Consider the following 13,098-nt stretch of genomic DNA (forward strand, 5'->3'; position numbering starts at 1 on the left):
GAATGGACTCCTGTGAAAATGTTAGACTTAAGGAGATTCAAGGAATTGATAGTTTTATATGGCATGCATTGACCTTTTGTGGAGCATACGTTAAATTCATGGTTTAAGCCAGGTGGGAAATCCATGACCATGAGAGACAACAAACCTCACACACATTGCAGAGATATTCCATTATCTGAAACTTCTATTTACAAATCATTTTTACGGAAAGGAATAATAGACAAGAAAATCAACTTGATATACTTTACCCAAAACAATATCCAGATCTTTTCCTTCAGAATCACCTCAACTCGAAGGATTGGCTAAGCCTATCCATGATGCAGGCCTGTTCACCTCCAACCAAAGCATCATAGCTTCCAAGTTGAGGATCTCCATTATCAGGGCATATTCCTAAATGTCTTGTTACCTATCAGCTCTTGAGAGGAAAGAGACGATAAGGGCTTGAAGTTAGATTTGAATGTCCCTGTCCCCTTTCTAGAAAATCCTGCAGGCACTGGATTCAGCTGCAGGAACCACTCCACTCTACTCCAGGCTCGCCACTTGAAACTCAGTCCTGCCTCCTCTGTGGAAAGCAGCGGGTGCAAGGCAGGTGGGCGGGACTTCTACACTCCTCTGACTTCTGTGCCTCTCCTCCAGGCGTGTGTTGGCCTATCATAGAAGAGAATGGACAAGGTTGTTTTCAGAATCACTTAAATTTCCAAGAAGTGGAAAGTGAAACCAAACTATCAGCTGTCATTCATTCTATTAACCTTTTATTTCTTGGCAGAAAAAAAAGCTCGACAGTTCTAAAATAATAAAGTAGGTAGAACGTGGGACTGGGAAGCTCAGTGGGAACATGGAAAAGCACCATACCAACTAGGCTGGATCACAGCCCCTGAAAGATATTTTTCCTGTTCCCTGATAATACAAATGCGTCCTGAACTAAAGTCAGACCGCACATTGCCTTGGGTCCTGTGCCAATCAACATTAGTCCCATCCAAGACACAACCCAGCTCCCTGCTCTGATTATAACCTTATGCCCTCACAAGATTCATATTACTTAATTCTTGTCATTCACCCCACCCCCATCCTGCTATGATTTATTCTGGCTTGGGATTGACTGGTCTTACACAAGCTGTCCCAACCACTGTGAGTTCATATGTGGCACTCCCTTGCTGTATTCAGAAGATGCTGGTTTTTTTTTTTGTGGTCATCTACTACCTCTGGCTCTTCCAGTCTTTTCACCCCATCTTCCACAACCATTCTTGTGCCTTTGAGGTAGAAGGTACTTATGTTACTTTAAAGGCTACTCATTTCTCAATGGCTTATTCTCTGCATCATGACCACTGTGGGTATCTGTATTGATTAGCATCTACTGAAAATAAGAGCATCCATTGTAAGGCTTGAGTGATGGCTTAATCTATGCATATAATGATAAAGCATTAGGAGGTGGTTTAATATTATGTCCATTTAACAGTACTATAATAGTCATTCTCACCTAGGGTGTATAAACAGTGTCCTTTAGGGTACCAGTCCTTTAGAATACTTCAAGGTTCAACAAGGTACTACAGCTGGGGAAGGAAAATGACTAAGGGATCTGAGGGAAAGCAATTTACTCACAGGCAATTTCCTCAATAAGTCTCTTTATTGTTCTCTCTTTATTGCACTCTATTCTCATTCATCTGTCCTATCTGGAATTTCTTAGCTCTAATTCTCTATCTCAATCCTAATTCCAATTCCAATTCTCTGCTATATACTTTCTTTTCTTTTCTTTTTTCTTTCTTCATTTTCCTAAATCTGCTAATTTCTGGGAGGCTTCTTCTCTAACTTCTCTCTAGCTCCTGTTCCCACTTCTGTTAACTTTCTTTATCATTACCCAGCCATAAAGACCCACAAAAACTTGCTGGCATGGGTAACCAAGCAACCTAGTAAACAGACAAGGGAAGTTTATGGTCCTGCTCCATTATCACTTTTGTCAAATGTTAGCAAGCTCTAAAAAATTTTTTAGATCTCAAGTTTATATCTTTGCTCTAAGACCAGGTGTGTGTGTGTGTGTGTGCGCGCGCGTGTGTGAGTGTGGTTGCTTGATGCCTATCAGCGTCACCATTGGAGGTTTGTCTTCCTCCAGGCTGTGTGTAGATGGTTAGTTATTTTTTCCTGAGAGTAAGACACAAATAGTAAATCTCCTAAACTAAAGTCATCAGTGAAATGTTGCAATTGTAAAGTGAGGGATTGGGAATCTTTTAATACAAGGTTAGTTTTAGGTCATTGCTTTCCTTATCTATAGGCTAAATAAAACAATCTCAGATATGGCCTATGAATTTTGAGCCTGGCTGCCATAACATACAGAAATATGGGCCTACAGAGAAGGAAAGAACATGGATGAGAAAGTATCTCCATATCAGCATAGAGAGTCCTTTGAGAGTATTCTCAGGAGTGATAAAGCTGGATTATGTGATAAATATAGTTTTACTTTTTGGGGGAACTTCCACACAAATTACCTTAGTGACTGTATGTGTTTGCACACCACCAGCAGGGACTGAGTATTTTCTTTTCCCCACAGACACAACAGCATTTTGGCCATTTGTAATTTTGTTTCCAGCTATACTGGCTGGGGTAAAATCTCATGATAAAATAAAATTTCAAAGTGGTTGTGATTCTCATTTTCCTTACGGATAGGAAGGTTACACCTTTAAAAGACATTTCTCAGTCAATTGTATTTCATCTTTTGAGAGCCCTGTATTTTGGTTCATGCTCCATTTTAATGTTGGGTTGCTTGTTTTCTTGATGTGAAACAATTCTTCATAGATTCTAGATACTAAGTCCCTGTTCAGAATAGAACTGGTAAAGATTTTTCTGTTCTGTAGGCTACCTCTTCACTCGGGTGATGATGTCTTTTACAAAAGACATTTTTGAGACAGTGTCCTACTCTGTATCCCAGAGTGGTCTGGTACTGACTATATCGTCTAGGCTGGTCTTGAGCTCTTGGTGATCCTCCGGCCTCAGCCTCCTGAGTGTTAAGATTATGGCTGTGAGCCACTATGCCTGCTTCGCTCAAAAGCCTCCTTTATATTTTTGGGAGTCAGGCTACATATAGATGAGTGTTGCATTGGGAATAAACACAGAGGTTTTATATTACTATGTGGCCATGAGGTGGAACCATCAATAGAGAAAAGATAATATATATAAAGGGATAAGGAAAATCATGTTTTTAAGAAAGGGTAAAATGGGAAGGAAAAGGGTAGAGGATGAAGGTAGAGGAAGGAAAGTGGGAGGGATAAAGAACACTGAAGGATTTCCCACAAGTCATATGGTAATCTGTCACTACAGATATTTCCTAAAATAATCTGTGCACACACACAGAAGAATTTAGATGGAGCTGCCCTCCACTAGGACAACAATGTCCCTGCTAGACACCACAGGGTAACAAAGAAAAAGCCCAGACCCAGGACATAGGTCGATTTTTCAAAGTGTTTTCCAATGAATTCCCTCAGCATTACAGGTCATTGTAGGTGCTCTTGTCTACATCCCAGAACTTGGAGGTAACACACACTATTAGTGAAGACACCAAACGCTTGAGTTAGAGTACATGAAGAAGTCAAACTGATACTGACCAGAAGCTTCAACCCTACTGGCTAGCTTTCATGGTGCTGGAAGGTTCTAGCCCTAATACCAAGGGTGAAAAGGAATCATTAATTAAAGCCAGTTGTGATCTCTGTGAGCTACAATAATAACTGACCAGACAAGACATATTCATCTCACTATAATTGTGGTGGAAATGTCTAAGGAGTAACCAGCTGCTTCCTGGTTAGATTTAATAGTTTCTCCACAAGAAGAAACCTGTATCTGAGCATGAACCTAAGCATGAGTCCTGTGCAGATGCCAATTTTTGTATCATTCAAGAAAATATTCATTTTCGCCCATCTGACTACAATCCTAACTTCTCATGGTTGTAAATGTAGAGAGATCAGAGACCCTAGGTGAGAATTATTATTGTTATTCTGCTAAATGGTCATAATATCAAGCCACCTCCAAATGAGTTATCGTTATACCCATAGAATGGATACGGATATAATGATATAAGCCATGGGTATAATGATACAAGGCATCTCTCAACCCTCATCATGGAAGCTTGTGTTTGCAGCAGATGATCATCACCGCAGACCAAGACACAGGGACTAGGACATGAAAGACTATCTGGCCCTAAATGGAATATATCAATGCTTCTTCTAAAGGCACAGGAATGGTTGTGGGAGAGAGGGTGAAAAGACTGAAAGAGCCAGAGTTGGTGGATGGTGACAGGGAAGCAGTGTCTTCTGCACACAGCACGACAGCTCCACATACGAACTCACCATGGTTGTGACAGCAGGTGTAAGACCTGCCAAGCCCGTGCTGGACTGAATAGCAGCATAGACAGGGGAATAGAGAAAAACAAGAATTAAGGAATGTGAATTTACAACCATGAGAAATTGGGATTATAGTCAGAGGGGAGAAAATGAATATTTTCTTGAATGATACAAAAATTGGCATCTGCACAGGACTCAGCACAATGTGTTGTGTGACCAGCTCAAGTTGCATTTGTGAAGTCAGTGATCATAAAAATTACCTTTCAAGGGTTGTGTTCCTGCCTATCTAAGTCAGCTGCTTGTCCATGTTGTCCCTGCTTCCAAAGGCCACATTCCACTCCGTTATTATTTTTAGACTTTCCAAAATTTGCTGCCAAGAAATGAAGAGCTAATAGATTGGTAAACAGCCAATAGTTTCACTTTCTCTTTCTTCTTCTTGGAAGTGCAGGGGATTCAGAAAAACAACAAGACCCATGCGCTTTGATGATTGGTCAAAACCCACTGAGAGGGAAGGGGCAGAAGTCAGAAGAGTGTATAAGTCCCGCCCTGCTGCCTTGAACCTGCAGCTTTCCCACAGAGGAAGCAGAGAGGGGATACAAGAGAAAAGATTGTAGCACAGTGGAGCGTGGTTCCTGCAGCTGAACCCAGTGAGGAAATCCACTGGACACAGGATAATCTGGTAAGGGGACAGCAGCATTCAGATCTACCTCTGAACCCTCACCATCTCTAAAGATATGACAGGTAGCAGGACATATAGAAACATGTCCTGAAAGTGGGGGGCCTCAGTTTGGAAGCTAAGGAGCTTTGGTGGGAGTCAGGCAGGACAGGTTTGTAGATGTTCTTAGCCAATCATTCAAGTTGAAGTAGACCTGAAGGAAATGATCCCAATATTGGTGTTGGTAATAAGTCATTAAGTTGGTTTGGTTTGGTCTCATACTCCTCTCCCGAAAATGGCTGTAATAGGTAATGGAATATTTCTGCCATGTGTATTAGGCTTATTGTATCCCATCTCAAATTGCTCCCTAGTTCATTGTCAACTATATAATTTCTTACATCCCGAGGCCTCCAACTTGTGGAGAAGAGGTCTCTCTGCACACTGCTTCTGCTGTAACTGACTGTGGAAATCTCTACCTGAAGAATCTTCTTCACTGTGCTTTTCCTTATTATAAAGCAGGAGTGCTGATATCTTCTCTCCATCTATGAGGAATATGAGCTGTGTCAGGATCTGGTGACAGCTGACATTTAGGCAGGTTTCCTTTTTTAATACTTGCTGTGTCACAGCCTTCTCGTTCCCTGTGTTCAAACTCGGTGGAAAGACCTTGCAGACAACTGTCACACTGAAGTCTGCGTCACAGATCCAGGAGCTGACAGAATGAGAGGGAAAACTGAAAAGATAGAACAGCTGTGTGCTTCAGGGACATTCTGTCTGTGATCCCCCCTCCCCCCGTCAAAAGTAAATCAGGCTATGGTGTTTATGTAACCAGGTTTAGCTTCCTTTTCAGGACAATTTCTTTACTGACCTCCTTCCATCCTTTGTCAGACTGAACAAAGTTCTGCAGCTCTGGTTCCCTACACAGATGTAGCCATTTGTCTTGTAGATTGCACAGGGACTGTATGTGCAGTGAGTCTGTATGCACTTGTACTCATATACAGTATGATTCTAAGGACATCTGTGTTTTGTATTATACTGGTTTTATGCTCTCTCCAGACTGTTGTCAGCTACTGTTTAAGAATCTACTAAGACTTCAGGTTCCCACTGAGCAGTTAGAACTACAGAACAGGCACACAAGTGTTCACAGTAAACCCCGAGTGTTTTCCTCACAGCCCCCTTTAATAGCCTGGTGATATATCTGTGTGTTGATGGTGAAGAAGTGAGCAAGACAAAAGCACTTTATAATGCATGAGGTTCATTATATTGTGGGAGGATAACAGCAAATGAACGACAAATACACACTATGCAGCAACAAGGGCTGTGGAGAAACTGAAACATGACGAAAGGATGGCAAATGATAAGAGGAAGGCGTATTTGTACATCCCAATGTGAATATAAATCCTGAATTCTGCCTAGGACCTAGAGAAATGTGATTAATAGCCATGTGGTTACTGGGAGAGAACAAAAAGACACAGAAGCAGTTGCAAGGTTCAAAGTGATGAGATGAGAAGACAGCCCAAGATACCAGGGGTCTGGAATCCAGACACCAGAGGCTCCAGAAATGCAATAAGTATTCAAAGGTATAATGTATGGAGCATGTGCACTGTAAACCCAATGAATGGTCCCTGACTGAAATGGGAATCCTTGTGGTGCCTCACAGAATGACTTGACATGGTATGACGTCAGTGTCACTAGGATAACTCTGGCTGCTTGATCATGCATGTTATTGCAGAAACAATCCCAGGAAATATAGCAATATCAATGACATAATCAAGGCTTGAATTGAGGAGGTCTGCATAGGATAAAGGAGGAGGGATGATCAATTGTAAGTGGATTAGGAAATAGAGCCTAAGAGGGTGAACTGTGGGAGAGATAGAAAGAGGCTCCAGGGTGACAATGGGGATTTGCTGTTTCCTTTACTGACAATGAGGTCCATCATGCTGTTGTGCGAGGTCATATAGGCAGGCTTGTGGAAAATAAAGGGTTGAAATATGGATCTGAGCTCGTTAAATACCCAACAATTAAACTTGGGTCCTAGGACCTGGAAGTAAGTGTATTTACCTGCTGAGCCTTCTTAATATACTTGGTACTCTTTTTTTCCCCCTTTTGAGACAAGGTCTCAAGTAGCTCAGGTTAGCCTCTAACTCACTACCAGAATTATAGGGATCCACAATCACCTGCTTTGGATGAGGTGCTGGGGATTGAACTCAAGGCCTTATTCATGCTGGAAAAGCTCTCTACCAATTGGGCTCCATCTGCAGTGCACAGTTAGATTGCATTCATAAAATAAAAGATTTAGAAGAAAATAGTGAATCTAAATGATGACATGAGGACACGGAAATATTGTTTTGGATAAATTAATTTAACACAGAGTTTAAGGGTAGAGAAGTTTTATAGTATTTTAAGTTTATATTCTTCATGGAGATGAGTTCCTTGTCATGAAAAGAAGGCAAGTAAATCTAGACAAAGTAAGAATTATTTCAGCAAAACACAGTAGCTGAACCTACTGAAATGTTCTGAAAACAAAATAACACAGACAAAACCAGATTTGTGTGATTGTTAGAGAGATTTGTCATTGATTAAACACTGATGCCAATTGCCATTTGTTGTTATTTATTTTTCAGTGTATAAAGCTAGATGTATGTTAAATTTCTATTCATTTGAAAGCACACACTGAGGGAAGTGTGCACAGATGGAGAAGAAATGTCAGATTTCATACAAATATTCCAGCTCTAGTTAGATGCGACAGATTTACTCATGACTTTATACTTGATTACTTGATGATGCTGGCGAAAAGACACATGCAGATTTTATATTAGTTTTCTTTACTTAGGTAATATTTTTCTATAATGAAGGGTTTAATTGAGAGTTAGTATAAATTTGTTCTAGTTTCCTTTCTATTTATGATATATAAACACTGTGACCAAAAGAATTTCTAGAAAAAAAATTTTTTTTTTTTTGGACTTACACACTCTGCTAACAGTCTATGATTGGAGACGTCTGGGCAGAAGCTCAGCAGGAGTATAGGCAGGATCAATAGGAGATGATGTGGCATTTCAGTTGTAGTTTAATAAATAAAGCTTACCTGAAGATCAGAGAGTATAACAGCCTCAATGTTCAGCCTTACAGACCAGGCAGTGGTAACACACACCTTAAATCCCAGTAGCCACACTAGTAGCCATAGAAACCAGGCAGTGCATGCCTTTAATCCCAGCCTTGGAGAGGATGATAAAATGGAAGGATATCTCTCTGACACAGTCTCATTCTGAGATTCCTAGATGCAGGATCGCCATTTCAAACTGAGGTAGAGGTAAGAGCCAGTGCATGGCTGCTTTGCTCTTCTGGCCTTCATGTTGAAACCCATTTTCTCTCTCTGAGTTTTTATTAATTGTGCTTCAAGAAGAATATTGTTTATTCTCTTGCTCCTCATAGTTTGATAATGCTTCCTTAATTTACCCAGGACCACCAGCTCAGGGGTAGTACCACCAACAGTGAACTGGTAGCTCCGCATCAATACTCAATCAAGAAAATATCACTTAAGACTGCTCCCGGTCCAATCTGATGGAGGTTATTCCTCAAATGAGATTTTCTTCTCCAAAAGGACTACAGCTTATATCCTGTTGGGTGAAAATAATCAGCATAATATATATGGGAACTGGTCAGCATCAGAACATAACTGAGGCTGCAGCATAGAGAACTCAATGTTAAGCATAAGAACATCTTGAATCTCTGGCAAATTATTCTCCCTACTTTCTTTCAGGGCCTTTTTATCAACACTCATGGGTCAGTTATTCTCTGATACATCTAAGAATGAAGACTGTGGAGATTTGGAGTCCAGCTTTACTGCATATTTTAAGATTAACACAGAAAGCAAAATCATTCCCCAAGAAACCATCGATTCAATTGAGTTACACCTAACAAAAGGAAACATTCAGGAAGCAAACTCTGTAATCAGGGATGCTTTAAAAAATATTGATAATGTCCCAATAACCATTGCTGTCACTGGAGAGTCTGGAGCAGGGAAGTCCAGCTTCATCAATGCCCTGAGGGGGGTTGAACCTGAAGAAGAAGGTGCAGCTGAAGTTGGGGTGGTAGCAACAACTATGAGGAGAACTCCATACAAACACCCCAAAATTCAAACCTTGACTTTATGGGACCTGCCTGGCATTGAAACTGTGAATTTTCTACCAAAAGATTATTTGGAGAAAGTGAATTTCCAAGAGTATGATTTCTTCATTATTGTTTCTGCCACACGTTTTACAAAACTTGAACTAGACCTTGCCAAAGCAATCAGATTTATGAAAAAGAATTATTACTTTGTGAGAACCAAGGTGGACCTGGATTTAGACAATGAGAAGAAATGCAATTCACATACCTTTGACAGAGAAAAGACCCTGCAGCAGATCAGAAGCATGTGTGTGAACACCTTCAGTCAGAATAACATGGATGCTCCACAGATTTTCTTGATTTCTAACAGCAATTTATCTGACTATGATTTTCCAGTCCTGATGGACACCCTGGTAAAGGATCTTCCTGCTCAAAAGCGCCACAATTTTATGCTTTCCTTGGCTAATATCACAGAACCAGCCATTGACAGAAAGCACAAGTCTCTGCAGCAGGCTATCTGGTTGGAAGCCTGCAAGGATGCACTTTTAGCTACTGTTCCTGTAGTGGGCATCCTCAGGGATGATGTGGAGAAGCTGAAGGAGAAGTTAAACCACTATCGAGTCCTCTTTGGAGTGGACGATGCATCCCTGGAAGTCATGGCTAAGGATTCCCAAGTGCCTGTTGAACAACTGAAAAAAATGATTAAATCCCCTTATTTGTTGGAAACTGAGGGAAAAACAACATTAGGAGAAAAGCTTTTGAAATATTTGGAGAGATTTTCCTCAGCTACTGGTGGGCCCTTGGCTACGGGTCTCTACTTTAGGAAAACCTTTTACTTGCAATTTCTGTTCCTTGATACAGTGACTGAAGACGCCAAAGTTCTCCTTAGACAAATTTAGGAAAGTAGTTTGAACTCACCTCATCCACAGCTACTGACCATGACAAGAGCAAATGATTACTATCAAGAAGTCATTAGATGAATTCCCTCTTCGGACATATTTTTTTTTTACTCTAGCGAAACGAGTATCACCATGGAGACACCTAAAGATATGGACCCTGCTTCTTACTATGTCACAGTCTCACAACCCCAATCCCTCTTCACCTCTCTACCCTCCTTTCTGTCTTCAACTCCACCTGTTGAGGAAAATTGTTTTATCTGGACAAAGATGTGTTACATTTGTTTATGTTGCAGAATATGACCCAAAATATTCAAGCACACACAAAAGATATGAATAAGTGCTTTGTAGCTAATTCCTCCTAATCAGCTAATCAGACATTCTAATGGCATCTCAGGAAGCTGGAGGCACTTGCCATGCATGTATGAGGACCAGAGCTCAATTGCCAGAACCGATATAGAAGTTCAGTGTGTGTGGCAGCTGCCTTGTACTTCCACACTCAGAATGCAGAAACAGTGCAATCATGGAGCAGGTTGGCTTGCTAGGCTGTGTAGATCTACAAGCTTTTGATTCAATTGAGAGAAACTGCGTTGAAGAAAAGGGTAGAAAGTAACTTAGCAGGAGACCCAACATAAGCCTGTCATGTCCGCACACATGTAAACATGTATACAGGGATACATTTTAAATATAAAATAAAATAAGATTCAGGAAGGGAATAAAATCTCAAGTCTTAAAGTATGGAAACATAAAAGTTTCATGAAGCTCTCCTCAAGGTTAACGAGTAGTCTGTACATTGTCTTAGTTTGTAATTCTGTTGATGGGATTAAACACTAGCTCTTGATACACAGTCAGTGAAGGAAGCTGTGTGCGGAGATTCCTGAGAGCTTGTGAGAAAACTCCAGGACAAAGACAAAAAAGACAAAATCACCTGGCTAAAGCAATCATAAAATTTACATATTTACATACAAGTTTTTTGTAATTCTGTTCTTCCATAGCATGGATTTTTTTCGTGGAATGCGCTGCCATGCCCCTCTGAGGTGGAATAAACAGGAATGGGTCTTACTGTAGATTACCCGTCGTCTTACCTCTAGTATTCAGGATGATGTTTCCAAACAGAAGTCGTCCTCCTGACTCTATACTGCCTAAACCCAGGTGAGCTTGCCTTTGTGATTGATCATAACTTGAACTCAAGTGAGCTTTGTTCACATGATCATGCTTTATCCACAAAATGCACTCAGAATATAAATTGTCTGATTCCCTGAATAAAGTTGGTTATTGCATGAAACTTTAGACCACCTCATTTTTAAGCCCCACTCTCCCAAGTTCATGCCCCCAAATACAGCAGAAACACTAACTAAGTCACCCTGAGGGAGGAAAGTATTTAGTTGGCTGGCAGGTTACAGTCTATCATCAAAAGAAGCCAAGGAACTGAAGTAGAGACTGGGCGGGAACACTGCTTACTGACTTGCTCTCCATGGCTTGTTCACTCTATTTTCTCACATGCCCCAGGACCACATTCCTAGGGATGGCACTCACCACAGTGGGCTATATCCTCTTACATTATTTATCAATCAAGTAAATCCCCCACAGATATTCCCACAAGCCAATCTGATTAAAGGAATCCCTCAATTGAGAATCCCTCTTGCAAGTGAGGCAATGGGGCTCATTCCTCTAAGCCCAGGACTCTGGCAATTCTTATTTCTTATTTAAATAAATTCTTATTTCCCTATGATTGTTCACGTCGAAGTCTCGCTGGTCAAAGCCACCATCATATCTGGTAGATTAATACAGGTTCCCATATATCTGCCACATTTCTTTTCTTCCCATTGTCAATCATTCTTCTAGCAATGAAGGCCTCAGTACAGCTGAGGAGGAACCTGCATTAGACAGGCTTTGCCCTTCATTTGGGATTGTTTGTGTTTGCTTATAACAAAGAACATGGACAATACATTTTAGGAGAAATGAAAAACTAAATTCTTAAAAAAAACTTTTCTGGGTGTGTTGTTAGTATGAATTTTATGTGCAATACAACTGAGCTTTTGAAGACTCACTGTAAGGAAGGGCTGTTTTGAAAAGGTTCAGGTCCACTGTGACCCAGAGTAAACCACAGCATCATTTTAGGCTGTTTGAAGGCAGTTCTGTTTGGAGCGGCAGTGAAATGATGGCCCTCAGGGTCTGTGGCACCTAGGACATAAGCCTACATTCCCTCTTAAGGCTCAGGAGAAAACAGATCACATATCCACGGTCTGTGACTCAGACATATGGCTCAATAGCTCATTTCCATGGGAATAGATGTGGCAATAACTCTGTCCCTATGGAACAGAGCACAGCACTGCCGTGGCTCTAACAGGAAACAGATGCTCCAGAGACTCACACTCGGTAGAACAGGACTCTATTCCAACATGAGTCATACTTGTCCAAAGGACAGCATTTCATACCCACAGTGATGAGCCCTGCTGCAGTAGTGACTCTGGACCCTTGGATAAAGGGACATGGCAGTCACTAGACTCTTTAAAGCCAGTGGATAAAATAAGAAAATGGCAGGGCATAGCTGGGCCTTGGGTCTTGAGGTCATGCGGAAGTAATCAAGGCTTAGATAACAAGATTTCCGCAGAAGAGCAGGGCAGGTGTTCTTCCCATTGGGATTGTTCTTTGATCAAATCCTCAGTCACATAAGACTTTCTCAACAGCCTGAGTAGCACAGGCTACCGTGGCTACTGTGAATGTTAGCCACAAAACAGGAAGTTTTCTGGTTGGTGCCAACATATTTCTACGTCCTATGACCAAAGCATACGGTGTCTTTATCAATAGATTCTTGCCATCAGATTCTGGTGGGAATTGAAGAATGAAAGCAGTAGCCTGTATTGTTTTGAGGTCTTGGGACCTTCCTGATCAACAACGGAGGGACAGGTATCACACAGCTGACACTGAGTTCTGTTTGACACCTCCAATAGCTCTTCTTGTTGCGAACTTCATTCTAGAAATAATCAAGTTCTAGACTCTATCTGGAATGAAGTATAATCCAGAAATTGAGGGCACATCTGTGAGAGGTTTTATGCTGGGGTTAAAATGGGTGAATTCCCTTCTAGTATGGACCTTTGAGGTAGGAAGACAAGAG

The 13,098-nt window shown here is 41.1% G+C and overlaps 1 protein-coding gene across 1 annotated transcript; it reads left to right on the top strand.

The window, feature by feature from the left end:
- Positions 1-4,767: 4,767 nt before the first annotated feature.
- LOC142847685 (interferon-inducible GTPase 1-like) lies at positions 4,768-11,265 on the top strand. The gene is made up of 2 exons (XM_075968608.1): positions 4,768-5,004; positions 8,738-11,265. Exon 2 carries the CDS (start codon positions 8,757-8,759, stop codon positions 9,981-9,983), a length of 1,227 nt encoding a protein of 408 aa, XP_075824723.1. The 5' UTR covers positions 4,768-5,004; positions 8,738-8,756; the 3' UTR covers positions 9,984-11,265.
- Positions 11,266-13,098: the final 1,833 nt, after the last annotated feature.

This window comes from Microtus pennsylvanicus, chromosome 4 (assembly GCF_037038515.1).
Source record: "Microtus pennsylvanicus isolate mMicPen1 chromosome 4, mMicPen1.hap1, whole genome shotgun sequence".
Classification (NCBI taxonomy): Eukaryota; Metazoa; Chordata; class Mammalia; order Rodentia; family Cricetidae; genus Microtus; species Microtus pennsylvanicus.